We start from the raw sequence: 12,551 nt of genomic DNA on the forward strand, positions 1-12,551 counted from the left end.
TCCATGGCACAGGGAGCCCGGAGGCCCGAGCTGTGCAGCCAGCCTCCCGCGGCCCCGGCCGGGCACCGATGGCCCCGCTGCCGCCTGCGTGGCTGGTAGCAGAGCCCTGTAATGGCTGCGCTGGCTGAAAGGTGGCAAGTGCCCGGGCACCCAGGACAGGCACCTGGGACAGTCACAACAGTGCAGTGGCCCCAGCACCAGGGCTCCAGGGACAGTGCCGTGCCTGCAGGGCTGGACTGGGGGTGCTGGGGGCACTGGGCTGAGCTGGAAGGTGCTGGCTGTGGGCGTGCGAAGCACTGGGACAGACTGGCAGTGTGTTGAGTGGGGAGTGGTGCCCATGGGAAGGGCTAGGCTGAAATGGGGGCACCGGGCTGACTGAGGGGAGTGCTGGGGATGGGTGGATGTGAGGTGCTGGGCTGTACTGGGGGCACTGGGCTGTACTGGGGGATGGGGGTATGTCAGGTGCTGATCTGAAGTGGGGGCACTGAGCTGAACTGGGGGACAGAGCTGCGAGGGTGCGAGGTGCTGGGCTTGGGCTGAACTGGGATCACTGGGCTGAACTGGGGGACAGGGCTGCAGGGATGCAAGCTGCTGGTCTGAACCGGGGGTCACTGGGGAGCAGAGCTGCTAGGGTGCAAGGTGCTAGGCTTGGGCTGAACTAGAGGACAGGGCTGCAGGGGTGCGAGCTGCTGGTCTGAACTGGGGGCACTGGGCTGAACTGGGCGTCAGGACTGCAGGTGTGTGAGGTGCTGGGCTGAACTGGGGGCACTGGGCTGAACTGGGGCCCAGGACTGCAGGGGTGCGAGGTGCTGCGCTTGGGCTGAACTGAGGACACTGGGCTGCGGGGGTGGCGGCTCCGGGCCGGAGCGGGCCGTCAGGCGCTGGGGCCGGCCCCGCGCTGCCCACAGCCGGGAGGCCCCGGCGGCTCCGGGACGCCCCGGCGGCTCCGCCCCAGCGCAGCCGGGCTCAGCGGGCAGCGGCGGAAGCGGAAGCCAGGGTGCCGTGCCGCCTTCCCGCGGGCCGTGCCGTGCCGTGCCGTGCCGCGCCGTGCCGCCTTCCTGCGGGCCGGGCCGGGCCGTGCCGTGCCGTGCCGGCATGGGCGAGAGCACCAGCCCTATCAGCGTTATCCTGGTGAGCTCGGGCAGCCGCGGCAACAAGCTGCTCTTCCGCTTCCCCTTCCAGCGCGGCGCCGAGCACCCCGCCGCACAGGCCAGTAAGTGCGCGACGCCGCGGGGCTCGGGGACTGCGGCTGCCCCCGGGGGCCTGGCACCTCTTTACACCCCTGTGGTACCCCACATACCCCCCTCACACCCCTGTGGTACCCCACATACCCCCTTCACACCCCTGTGGTACCCCACATACCCCCCTCACACCCCTGTGGTGTCCCATATACCCCCCTCTCACATTCCTGTGGTGTCCCATATACCCCCCCTCACATTCCTGTGGTACCCCACACCCTCCCTCACACCCCCTGTGGTGGTCTCACACCCCCTCCATGCCTCGTACCCTCTGTGGGGGCCTGGCACCCCTCACACCCCCCTCACACCTCCAGGTGCCCTGGCACCCCTCACAGCCCCCTCACACCCCCCGGGTGCCCTGGCACCCCTCTCGCCCCCTCACACCTCCGGGTGCCCTGGCACCCCTCTCGCCCCCCTCACACCCCATGTTAATCGAACCGTGCGGGTGCCAGGTGTGAACCAGGCCAGTGCCTCGTTGCTATTCCTGGGTCAGCTGAAGCAAGTGGGTTTTAAGAGCTGTAGGGGAAGGAGGAGGAGGAGGCGGCAGGGTGAGAAGTAGAGGGACCTGTCTGGGAGAGGGGATTTGGAGGACACTTAGTGAGCTTTAACTGATAATTGGTAGAAAGTAAGAGAGTTGAGTCCCTTGTGTGGAGTAATGGGGCGGAGGAGGTGTTGTGGTTTCTGGAACGCAGGACCGTTTGGGTGCCCGCTGGCTGCTGTGGAGCCACTGTTTGTTGTACCTCTTTCTCCGAGATTCCTGATGCAGGACAGTGACTGGGGCCAGACTTGGAGCATGGGGGCCGGTGGCAGGATGGCTGTGCCCATGGCACTGCGGGCAGGGTCACTGTCCCACCAGGCCTCGCCGGTGCGTGAGCGTCTTGGTGCTGGGCCTCAGGGCGCTGCAGAGCGATGGGGCTGTTTGACTTGGGTTGCTTGCTGACTGCTGCAAGTCACTAGAGGTTTAACGCCCCTGTTTAGGTTGTGAGTTGCTTTTTAGCAGGAGAGAATCTTCTTTGAACCCCTTTTATGGGTGAAATCTGTTTGGGGCTGGCAGATTCCCTGCTACCCCCTCCTGCTTTTTGATGGTGAAGGATTTCGATACTGGTGACTGCAGGAGGGGCACCTGGAGCATTATCGTTGTCCTGAAACCGGAGCAATAATGAGGGAAACACATTGGTCAGAATTTTATTTGCCGCTCTCTCTCAGACTGCAAACTGTTACCTGGCACTTGAGAGAAAAGGTGTTTCTGTGAATGTTTTACTTTCTCCTCTTTATCCCCTGAAAATGAAAACCTCTTTCTCATATTTTATATGAGACGTTTATTTATTTTATATGTATATATCTATATAATATATAGATATAAAAAAGAAAGATCTGGTACCCCTACCTAGAAAGGAAGGGGGTTTCTGCTTTTGATACTACTTTTTTTATATCTGCTTTATAAATAATTTTAAATATGGCATGGTCAAGTATTCTCTTAACACACACTTTAAGGAGACTGTTCCTTGAAAATGTTGTGTTTATTCTTTGCTTCAGATAAACCAAGGAGTCGATATGCTGTGAATGGCTCTGGTGACGCCACAGAAGATCAAGATGGGGACTCCAGGTAGGGGGAAAACTTTTCTTGTTGCCTAAGAGTTTGAAGCAGAGGAGTCACGACATCTTGCTCTCTTGTCTCCTAATTCAGTAGGCAAATTCTCCTGGACTGTATAGAGGATGACCTGCCAAAAAATGCTTTAATGCCAAGTTATGAGCAAATTAGTGCTTAGGAACGAGGAATGTCTCATGAGGGAATGCTACCAAATGTGTTGTTTTCTGGGCAAGGTATAGGACAGATATCTTGTGCTCATTAGGAAGGCAATATTACTCTTTCAAAACTAGGAGTATTAATCCTTCGGCAAAATTCCACTTTTCTTTACCTTCCTACCTTTGACTGGATATATTACTCAGTTGCCTCAAAATCTTCCCTATCTTCTGTAATTATTGTATGGAATTGCTGTGCACTAATGAATAACTAATTTTGTTTCTCCAGATATGGCTGCCTTTGTGTCTGTAAAGTGAAATAGTAGCTCAAAAGGGAACTGAGACTTAAAGATAGTTTTTCGATTACAGGAAATTATGGGTAACAAGTGCACTGAAAATAGGCAGTGCGTTATTCAGCCTGCACATACATGCGAATGGACACTAATTAGTTTTTGTAGAAAATGTGAAATCTGCTGCATAGTTCTAAATTTATCACCATTAGATAGGAGACAAATCTGGGAAAGAAAAAGTTGGGTTTTTTCTCCATTGGCCTGTAGCTCGGTTGCAGATCTTTTTTGTGATGGGTGTTTTAATCTCCAGTATTAGTAAAAGAGGGTAGTTGCTACTCTTCTCATATGTAAGAGTAAAATAAGAAGTACTCATCACTTGCCCCCCAAAAATAAATTTAGATTCCAGCCTTGCAAAATGTCAGCGTGTTCTTAGCTTTATGACTGTGACTGGTTTAGGTGAAATTAAAAACACCAATGACAGCGGACTTCATTAATTCATATGTTTTTCCAGGACTGGGATCTTATTAAAACACATTTGCTTGAGGTCATTTGCGTCTCTTGCTTCTTCTGGTGTCTTTGAAACCTTCAAATGCAGACTTCTGTCATGTCGCCAGTGAGTGCAGTACGGTACAGGGCACAACTCTAGTGGGAGCAAGCTGTGGTTTTGTGAGTTTGGTAATTGGTGAATGGCATTTCAGACTGTGCTGTGGACAGCAGCTAGTATGCACATTAGGAAGTCCCAGAGCACACGTATGTTGGTTATCTCAGGGATTTTGTTGGTTGCTGTTCAAAACCCTGGCTCTAGTCTTTCCTTAGATAGATTAAGATGGTGTTGGAATGGTACCAGCTTCTGTCTGATTCTGATTCTTGTTGCCTCTGCCGTTTTGGCAGGTTGGACAAAGCACTTAATGCTTGGTGTTGCCTGTGGTGCTGAATTAGGGTAATGCAGTATGTGGCTACTACAGTGATATAGGAAGAGCTTTTATAATTTCAAATTATGGTCAGATGAGAAAACTGCTAGTATTTTCCTGAACCTGGTTTTAAGTAGATTGAATGTTCTGGCATGTAACCTGTGTTAAATAAAGATTATTTCATTGTAATAGTGTCCAGAACTCTGGGCTTGAAAGTTAGTGCTTAATGTTCTGGTCAGGTATATCTTATTAAGCTTTTAGTGTTTAAAAGAATATATGATCTCTCAACTGAGCTCACTAAGTGCAAGGTATCACAGTTCTGAAGCGCTGAATGAAAGAACATTGAGACAGAAATCCTCCTCTGCAGTGACGGTCTTCAGAAAAAAGTAGTTGTCACTTGTACAGTTCTGTATATAGCAATACATAGAAATTCGTGCTGCAGTGTCTGCACCCAACTCTTATTAAGGTCAGTGTTACAAAACTGAGGTGTCAGCCAGCACAGGTCTGTTAGCAGGAAGTCCCTGAATATTATCTCCAGTGGATCTGTCGGTAGCTGCCATGCAGATGAAGGGGAAATAGAAGAGGAGCATTTATGTTACTCTGAAAGTCTTGGTTCTGCTAGAGGCCAGATACCAAGGCCCAACACACTGCTTGTGCTGCTTACATGGCTGGGCACCTGCATTCAGAAGTTCAGAGTTTTTTTCAAAATTGCATTTGTTCCAGGTTTGTTTATTGGAAAGCTTTTTCCCGATACCAGTGTAAGCGGTGTTCTAAGTATGCTGCATCCCGTACAGCTGATGTAAGAGCAGCTAAACATATCCTTCTCTTCAGTGCAAACAGCCAGTAGAAGAAATCACCAATACTCTTTATACTGAGTACTGTTAATTTATATTAGACAAGAGGAGGTTTGTTGGCAGAGTTAGTATCTTTCACTGGACTTAGTGATACAGGTGGAAAAATGTGCAAGTTTTAGGTACACAGACCCTAGCACAAAACAAAAAGGGATCTTCAAAACCATGTAAAACAGGTTGCTCAGACTTTTGATTTGTATCGGACCACGTTAGGAGTAACAGAGGTTGGTGCCTTGGAGTAGAAGAGATTCTAAGGGGAGAGTGGAGGCAGAAAGGTGCAGGTGTCTTGGAGAGAGCAAGATGCATATGATTTGGCTGGGGGAACTGGGAGTGTTTGGCCTGGAGAGGAGGGGGCTCGGGGGGACCTTATTGCTCCCTACAGCTGCCTGGCAGGGGGGTGTAGGCAGGGAGGGTCGGTCTCTTCTCCCAGATAAACAGCAACAGGATAAGAGGCAGCCGCCTCAGGCTGCACCAGGGGAGGTTAGGTTGGGTGTTGGGAAAATGTCTCCACTGAAAGGGTGGCCAAGCACTGGAACAGGCTGCCCAGGGAGGTGGGAGAATCACCATCCCTGGAGGTATTTAAATGACGTAGATGTGGTGCTCGGGGACATGGTTTAGTGCTGGGCTTGGCAGTGCTGGGTTAATGGTTGGACTTGGTGATCTTAAAGGTCTTTTCCAACCTTCTATGTTTTTGATGGCACAGACTGAGGCTTTGGGGCAGACAGGCTGCTAGGCTGAGTTGATGGTGTGTGGCAATGTTTGATAATGTTGAAGGGTTGGGTCTTTTGTATGTTTTCATGTTCAGTAATAAGGGTTATTTCAGATTTATCTTGTTCCTGCAATAGTTATGAGGGTTGGATTCATCCTTTTTTTTTTTTTTTTTTTTTTATGCTGCATGGCTGTCTTTAATTTACTAGCAATCTAGAATCAATTGTATCCTAGATAAGGTTTACCATTGCTTTTTTCCTAAGCTATTGGAACCCAGATCTTGCTCGTATTAATTTCTATTCAATGGAGCTGTGTGTTTGGATCTTCAGTATACAGATTTTTCTTCCTTTTAAAAGCAAGTCAAGCAGCAGAAGTGGTTGAGGTGTGTTGATGGTGGCCGTGCAACAAAAGGTATTCAGAAGAATCTTTCAGAAAACAAATTGCCTGTCAAGTGTCTCTCTTTATTGGCTTCTTCTCAGTCTTTCATCATTTGCTCTCTTCAAAAACATCCTGCAGTTTTTAAGTGCTTTACCAGTAATACATACCCCTCACGGCTTATGGAGATGCCTGCCAGTTATTTTTAATTTTTTTATCCCCTGAAAAAACGTGAGGCAATTACTCTTTTGAAGCCATAAGATAATACTTTGTTAAATTGTTCTGAAATGGTTTTTGTAGTTTTTCTGAAGGTGGTATAGTCGGCAAGCAAAAATTCTAATGAAGATGCACATATAATAACATAGGTTACACCAGACTTCACATTTTTTAGTAGCATAACTGACTAACTGAAGGAGATTTAGCAAGTTTGACAGCATTGGTGTCATTAATTGGCCAAATGCTTCTGTTATAAAAACCCCCAAGTTACTGACAAACAAGGACTTGAATGTCCCTTTCTAACAAACAGTAGCTCTCCTGTGATAACATTTCTGAATCCTCTGTCCCTCTTTCACTGGACTCCAGTGTTCTTCCTCGTATCTGTTCTGAAAGGCTTCCTTTCTGTAAGCCCGTGCTTTTCCATTCATTCATCCATCCATCCATCCCTCCCTCCCTCCCTCCCGCCCTCCCTTTAAAACATCCTTCCTGTAATATTACCCTCTTTGTATAGTTTGTCATTTAGGATTGTTCTAGGTTCCCTTTTCAATGTGACCAGTAGAAATCCACTGTCTTTTGGATTAAATAATTGTTGGAGGTTTTAATTTTGTCTCCCATTTCTAATGTGGACAGTATAAAGCTTTTATCAGTTTCATTTTTCAGTATATATAGGAAATTTGTTTCTGGAACCAAGTCCTTTTTTCCCTTGTTATTTGGAGGGGGGAAAAAAGCAGTTGACTGTTACAATGAAAATAGGTGTGTGTTTGTTTCTCTGATATCAAAGTGAGTAGGGCTATTAACAGAACCTTGCTGTGTACACCTGTTGTAAAGAAGGTTTTCAGGCTCTGCCTTGAAAACATTTTCAGCCTACTTTCCTAAGTTTCTGCTTACTGCCTGGGGCAGAGGGAGATGGAGGGTGACTTCATGCTTGTGCTGTGAGTCTGGCCAGACTTGCACCTATTGTTTAGATCCCTGCAGAGAGCAGCAGCTGCTCTGTGTGCAAGGCCCTTTACAGAATCCTGGCTGTGCATGTGACAATAAACGGTTGGCATCCTCCTTTTCTAAGTCTTGTGGGTATGGAAGCACCAGAATCAGTTGTGAAGAGCTGTGGGCTGTTTGGGGCTGCATAGGATGCTCCTTTGGTGAAAATGCTAGTAATAGTCTAGAAAAGAAACTGATGTTTAGAATTTGCGGTAAATCAGACTGCAACTTCTTCTATTATTTCGTAAGGTAAGCATGAATTAAAAAGTATGATGTAGATACAGCTCCATAAATGCAATGTGTTGTGGGAACGCATTACAGCAGCCAGTGTTAACAGGAGGACTAAAACGCCTTAGCCTTTCTCAGTGTTGCCAATCTAAGCCTGCAATACGTCCCCAGAATTCACCTACCATTAACTTTTGACTCTTTTCAATACTTATATTTCATATTTCCTTTACAGGAGTTTAACCCTTAATAGTTCATCCTAGTTTTTAATATTATCTCTTTTTTTTTTTTTATTTTGTGTACTCGCCTCGTTTATTTTCTTTTGTTGTGTTTTGTTTTGTGTTTATGGCCATGTTCCCATTTCAGAGACCAATGTCCTCTAACTGATGAGCAATTGGTTTCAGGGTAAGACCAAATGTTCTAAACAATCACCTTTGTCTAGAATGGCTTACTTTTCTCACCATCCTTTTAATTGTGCTTTGTTTCTGGTTTCTGTTTTACACTGAATGATGAGATAATTATATGCTAAATCACAATGGCTGTAGGAAAGGTATCCCTAAAGGTTTATGCTAGGATAATTACAAAGGTCCTACTAACATTTCTGTGCTTCCTGTAGGGTATCCAGAATGGGTGTGGTACTGTCCCTTCTGTGAACTGAGAAAAGTTGTGATCCTCCAAGAATGCAACAAGTATAACCTTGGCATTGTAGTTACTCCAACAAGGGGCCCTGAAACAAATTGCTTTCTGATGAACAATGACTTAAAAATACAGATCAGTGAGTAAACTATTTAATCCCACAGGAATTATGGAGAGCTCTTCAGAGACCTGGTTTTGAGCAGCTGTGCTGGTTGCTTGTTCTTGGTGCCCCCGTAAGCTAAGCTAGATGACTGCATTATATCTGACCCCTTTTTGAATGTGTGGAGGGAAAAGTGCTGATCTCTACCCAGGACCCCAGAAGTATTCTCTAGTCCCTGTTTAACATAAAGATGCTCACCTAGATACTCAACTCCAATTCTAAATTACTTCAAAAAGAATTCTTTATATAAACCTCGCTTTGAATTCCTGTGGCATATAAAAAGTTCTTATTTGTTCTTGGGGAAAAAAATGAACTTGTGTTTGAGATTCTTTTCCCCCTCCTTTTCCGCATGCTAAAGCAATTGTTGTTTCAGCTGGGTTTCCAGAGGAGATGCCGGTGACAGCAGTTGATCTGCACTAGTGTGGTTTGTACCGTACTGCTGGATTGTCTGTTGTTGCTGCTATGTTGAGCTTGTGATAGGAATGGTAGGATATTTTGGCCAAATCAAAGCTTTTGTTTTTTGTATTTAGTTTCCGCCTGCTGAATTCCTTAGTACAAGAGAGGTTTGCTTCCCTCTGGAAATCACAATGCTCAGACAAATCTCATAGAAGAAAGGACTGTTACTGCCCAACTGTGAAACGTAATCTGCTTCTAATAAACTCTTGGGCTCTGATAAGTCAGTATATGTAGGTCATCTTAATACAGCCGGCAGATTAGAAAAATCAGTAAAAGTGTTATTTTCTAAGATGAGACAATTAATTGAAATGATGAGGATAATGTATCTGCTGTCCCTCAATCTCTCCGTCATCCTGAGGCCTAAGATATGTATAAATTATGTAGATCATTGGGGGAAAAAACCCCAAAGGAGCAAACGTGGTAAATCTAGGCTGTCGGATGAGGAGAATGGGACTGTAGTCCAGGTCACTCTTGGGAGAGCCTGTGGTGATACCAAGTGTCTGTACCTATCAGGTAGCACCTGTGTAACCCACCACAGGGCTGTCCTGAGTGAGTCATCTGTCTGCAGGTGCAGTACTCTCCCAGAAAGAGAAGCCTGTGCTAGTGGGAAGGTACTGAGGACTTTACAAAATCAACCTTTTAATTTCCTCCTCCCCTCAGAGCCACATACAGGGCAGGGCAGACAGAGGGCTGTTGGTGTCATGAGCTCCCTTGGGGAAATGCTGAACTCTTAGGTTCAGCACCATGTTTATCTGTTAAAAGATCTGCTGGTGTAATTCCTTGAAAAAGTCAAATCTTAACAGTGGTGAGTCATTGTAATGATCAGTTTTCCAGCTCCCAAGGTATCCTTTGCCGAGGCTGGGGGAGGGAAGAGTAATTTCTTACCAGCGAGCAGGCATTTTCTAGTTTACCCTCCTTCTCCCTTCACCCTGCAATGACCATATGCTCATTTTGGATGCATCATTATTACGGTCTTCCTGGCTCCATGATGAGCCTGTTAATGAACACAGCTGAACAGGCAAAAAGAGGGGGAAAAGCTCACTGCTGTCATGGTGACTCTTTTTCCTATTTTGAATGTGATCTCCAGGAACTGTCAGTCCCGGTACTGTTTAAGGACATTTTGCTCTTTCTTCAAAAACTCCGTGTGTTGTGCAGTATGGTGGCTGAGGACCGTGGGCTCAGTGGCCCCAGGAGCCTCTGGCTAGTCTCCCCATCTCTCTGCTTGCCCTTAGCTGTGTTTGAAGCAGAGTGGTCAGGGGATTTGGACATTTGTATGCAGCTGCTCCTTCCATAAGCCAAACATAAGCAGCGTGCTGTGGTCAGGTTGACAAACACTGGGGCTTTGACAGTTTGTAAAATGTCCATGTTGTCTTTCATCTTCAGTATATGTAGGTCTAATAAAAGAAGTGCCCCCTGGGTCATATGCAGGTGGGTACACACAAAAGGCCTGGGTGTGCGCATTTGTCTTAATTTCTGTAGTGCTCTGTAACTCACTTAGGGTGAACCAGGAATATGGTACATTAATTCCTTCTCTGGGCATTGAGGGCTCACTTGTGGCTGAGAGATAAGGTGAGTGTAGCACACACCCATGCCTGCCCTTTTCTCTGAGTGATACTGGGTTATCTGGGATACCTGCCTGGCGGAGGGGGATGGTCTGACAGGGGGACACATCCCTGCATGTAAGTGAAGAAAATGAAATAAACGTTGTCATTCTTTAAGAAAAACTGGTCTCATCAGAAGCTGGTTTGAAATTCATTTGGTTAAATGGGAGCCTCAGAGAAATCAGATAAGGAAAGAACTTGCTAATAGCAAACCTTGCACTGCTCCTATTCTAGAATAAATTCCCTCCAGCAGCTAGCTGACATCCCCTTCCCTGTGGAAATGAGCTCCACTGTCTCAGAGGACACCCTGAGGAAAACAAGTGTTTGTAGAGACCAGACACATGTCGCAATGCCATCGGAAAGAGCAGTTGCAGAATTTTCCTCCCTTGTCACACTGGATTCTTACCCATTTTTGCAGTGGTAGCTGTCTTTTACAGGGCAGACTCCTTGTAGATACTTGCCCTCCTGTCTCGCAGCTGCTTTCTTCCCACCACCGATCCAGAGCAACCCAGTAACACCGTGGTTGGTGTTGGGAAGGGCCTGCCCTGTCATGAATTTGTCTAACATTTGGTTTATTGAATGAGGAAGCCCAGGTGAGGCCAGGCAGCACTCAGAAGGGCACAGGTTGTGATCTGTTAAGTGAGAAACTTTTGAGTCTCACTGATAAACTTTGGGAAAGGAAGGACAAGTGTTGGTTGTATGTTCTTCTAATTAAATCAGCTCTTTCTTACCTTCCCCTCTGCCATACTGGGTGGCTTAAAGATCTCTGTTGTGCTTGAGTGACAGGCTGTGTCAATATGTAGTTGCTTAGTAAGTTCATTAACCTGCAGCTAAATCTAGGCAATGGCTAACTTGAGCTGTTTTTATATTTAAGCGAACTGCATCTAATCTTTCCAATGTATTTTGCTGAGCATGTAATTAAATAAGCATGACCCTGCAGTCTTTGTCGTGAATGCTTCCTGTTTTATAATTGTGATGATCTGAGAGACGTAATTAAGGGGTTCTTAATTTTACTTAATTGGTGGTACTCCAGGTACAGCAATTTAGATGCAATTTACAATACTTTAAAAACTTATGAGTTAAATATACCTGTATTGGGGGAAATATTCTGGGGGTATGTTTTTTGAAAATTGTAATAACTTCTGTTGCTGCTTTTCAAGGTTTTCGGATGTCATCCTGGCAACCATTTTGGCTACCAAGTCAGATATGTGTGGCAAGAAGTTTGAACTGAAGATTGACAATGTTCGCTTTGTTGGCCATCCCACATTGCTTCAGCATGCCCTGGGGCAGGTACGGTGCCAGGTCCGCTCCAGGGACCTGCTTCTTTACAAACTGCCTGGCTTGGTTAGGAAGCTTAGGATTCAGAATGCGCGTGTTGGCTTTTGATCCTGTTTTCACTTCCTGATGCTCAAAGCTGGCTTTTTACTTACTTCCAGATAAATACAGTGAGTGGCAAACTGAGGGAGCCGTGTCAGCAATTTGCTGAACCCCCCCTCTGGTTACTGTAGAAAAGCAGTTTGGGTAAAGAGGAGTAATACTAAGCAGTCCAGCTTAAAAAGCAGTTTCTCACTATGTTAGCTATTGCAAGTTAGCTTTTTAACACCTCTCATTAGTATGGCAGTTAAAAAAACCCCAAAACAAACCACCCTAAACCTTCAGGAATGGTAGAAGCTGTCAGCCTTGTTTGGCTTTTAACTCTTAGTGGTGCTGAAGACGATTTGCGAGGCTTGGTTGAAATAGGTAGAATGTAGAAAGAGGTTTGAAATTTTCTTGTGGACAAAGTCAGGCTGCTGTTTGCATTGAGACCTTGCTCCGTGGCCTGTGTTTTAGCAGCTTGGAATGAAAGCACTTGCCACCTAGGCTATGGAAAAGGTCCTGCTTAAATCTAGGAAAGAATTTACATGCTTCTGTGTGCAAAATCTTCCCTGTCCAGTTCCTTCTTCCTGATAGACTGTAAGAATGAACTAGGCTTTGGTGATTTCTGAATCCAACACGGATCTCTGTCACTGAACTGCTTTGATCTCATTTTTTCAGCAAATTTGCTAAATCGTTCATTTTTTCAGGAAAAAAGTCTGCTTGCCAATTCTGTCATCCTTTCTATCTATAATTAGAGGTGCAAACAGATTGTTGGCAACTGCTCCTTGATATTTAGAGGACCAGACT

General features: G+C 46.2%; 1 protein-coding gene across 13 annotated transcripts in view; it reads left to right on the forward strand.

The window, feature by feature from the left end:
- Positions 1-1,003: 1,003 nt before the first annotated feature.
- Positions 1,004-12,551, forward strand: part of NPRL3 (NPR3 like, GATOR1 complex subunit) — a 51,284-nt gene continuing 39,736 nt past the window's right edge. For 3 of the 13 annotated variants that reach the window (XR_013927657.1, XR_013927658.1, XM_080384535.1), the window contains exons 1-4: positions 1,029-1,213; positions 2,775-2,844; positions 7,902-7,940; positions 11,549-11,678. Coding sequence is in view for 11 of the 13 variants with exons in the window: in XM_080384535.1 (XP_080240661.1) it covers positions 1,096-1,213; positions 2,775-2,844; positions 7,902-7,940; positions 11,549-11,678 (357 nt within the window). In the remaining 2 variants the exon portion in view is untranslated. The other 10 variants (XM_080384543.1, XM_080384546.1, XM_080384544.1 and 7 more) reach the window with 10 other exon arrangements.

The sequence above is a fragment of the Falco punctatus genome (genome assembly GCF_963210335.1).
Source record: "Falco punctatus genome assembly, chromosome: 4".
In the NCBI taxonomy this organism is placed as follows: domain Eukaryota; kingdom Metazoa; phylum Chordata; class Aves; order Falconiformes; family Falconidae; genus Falco; species Falco punctatus.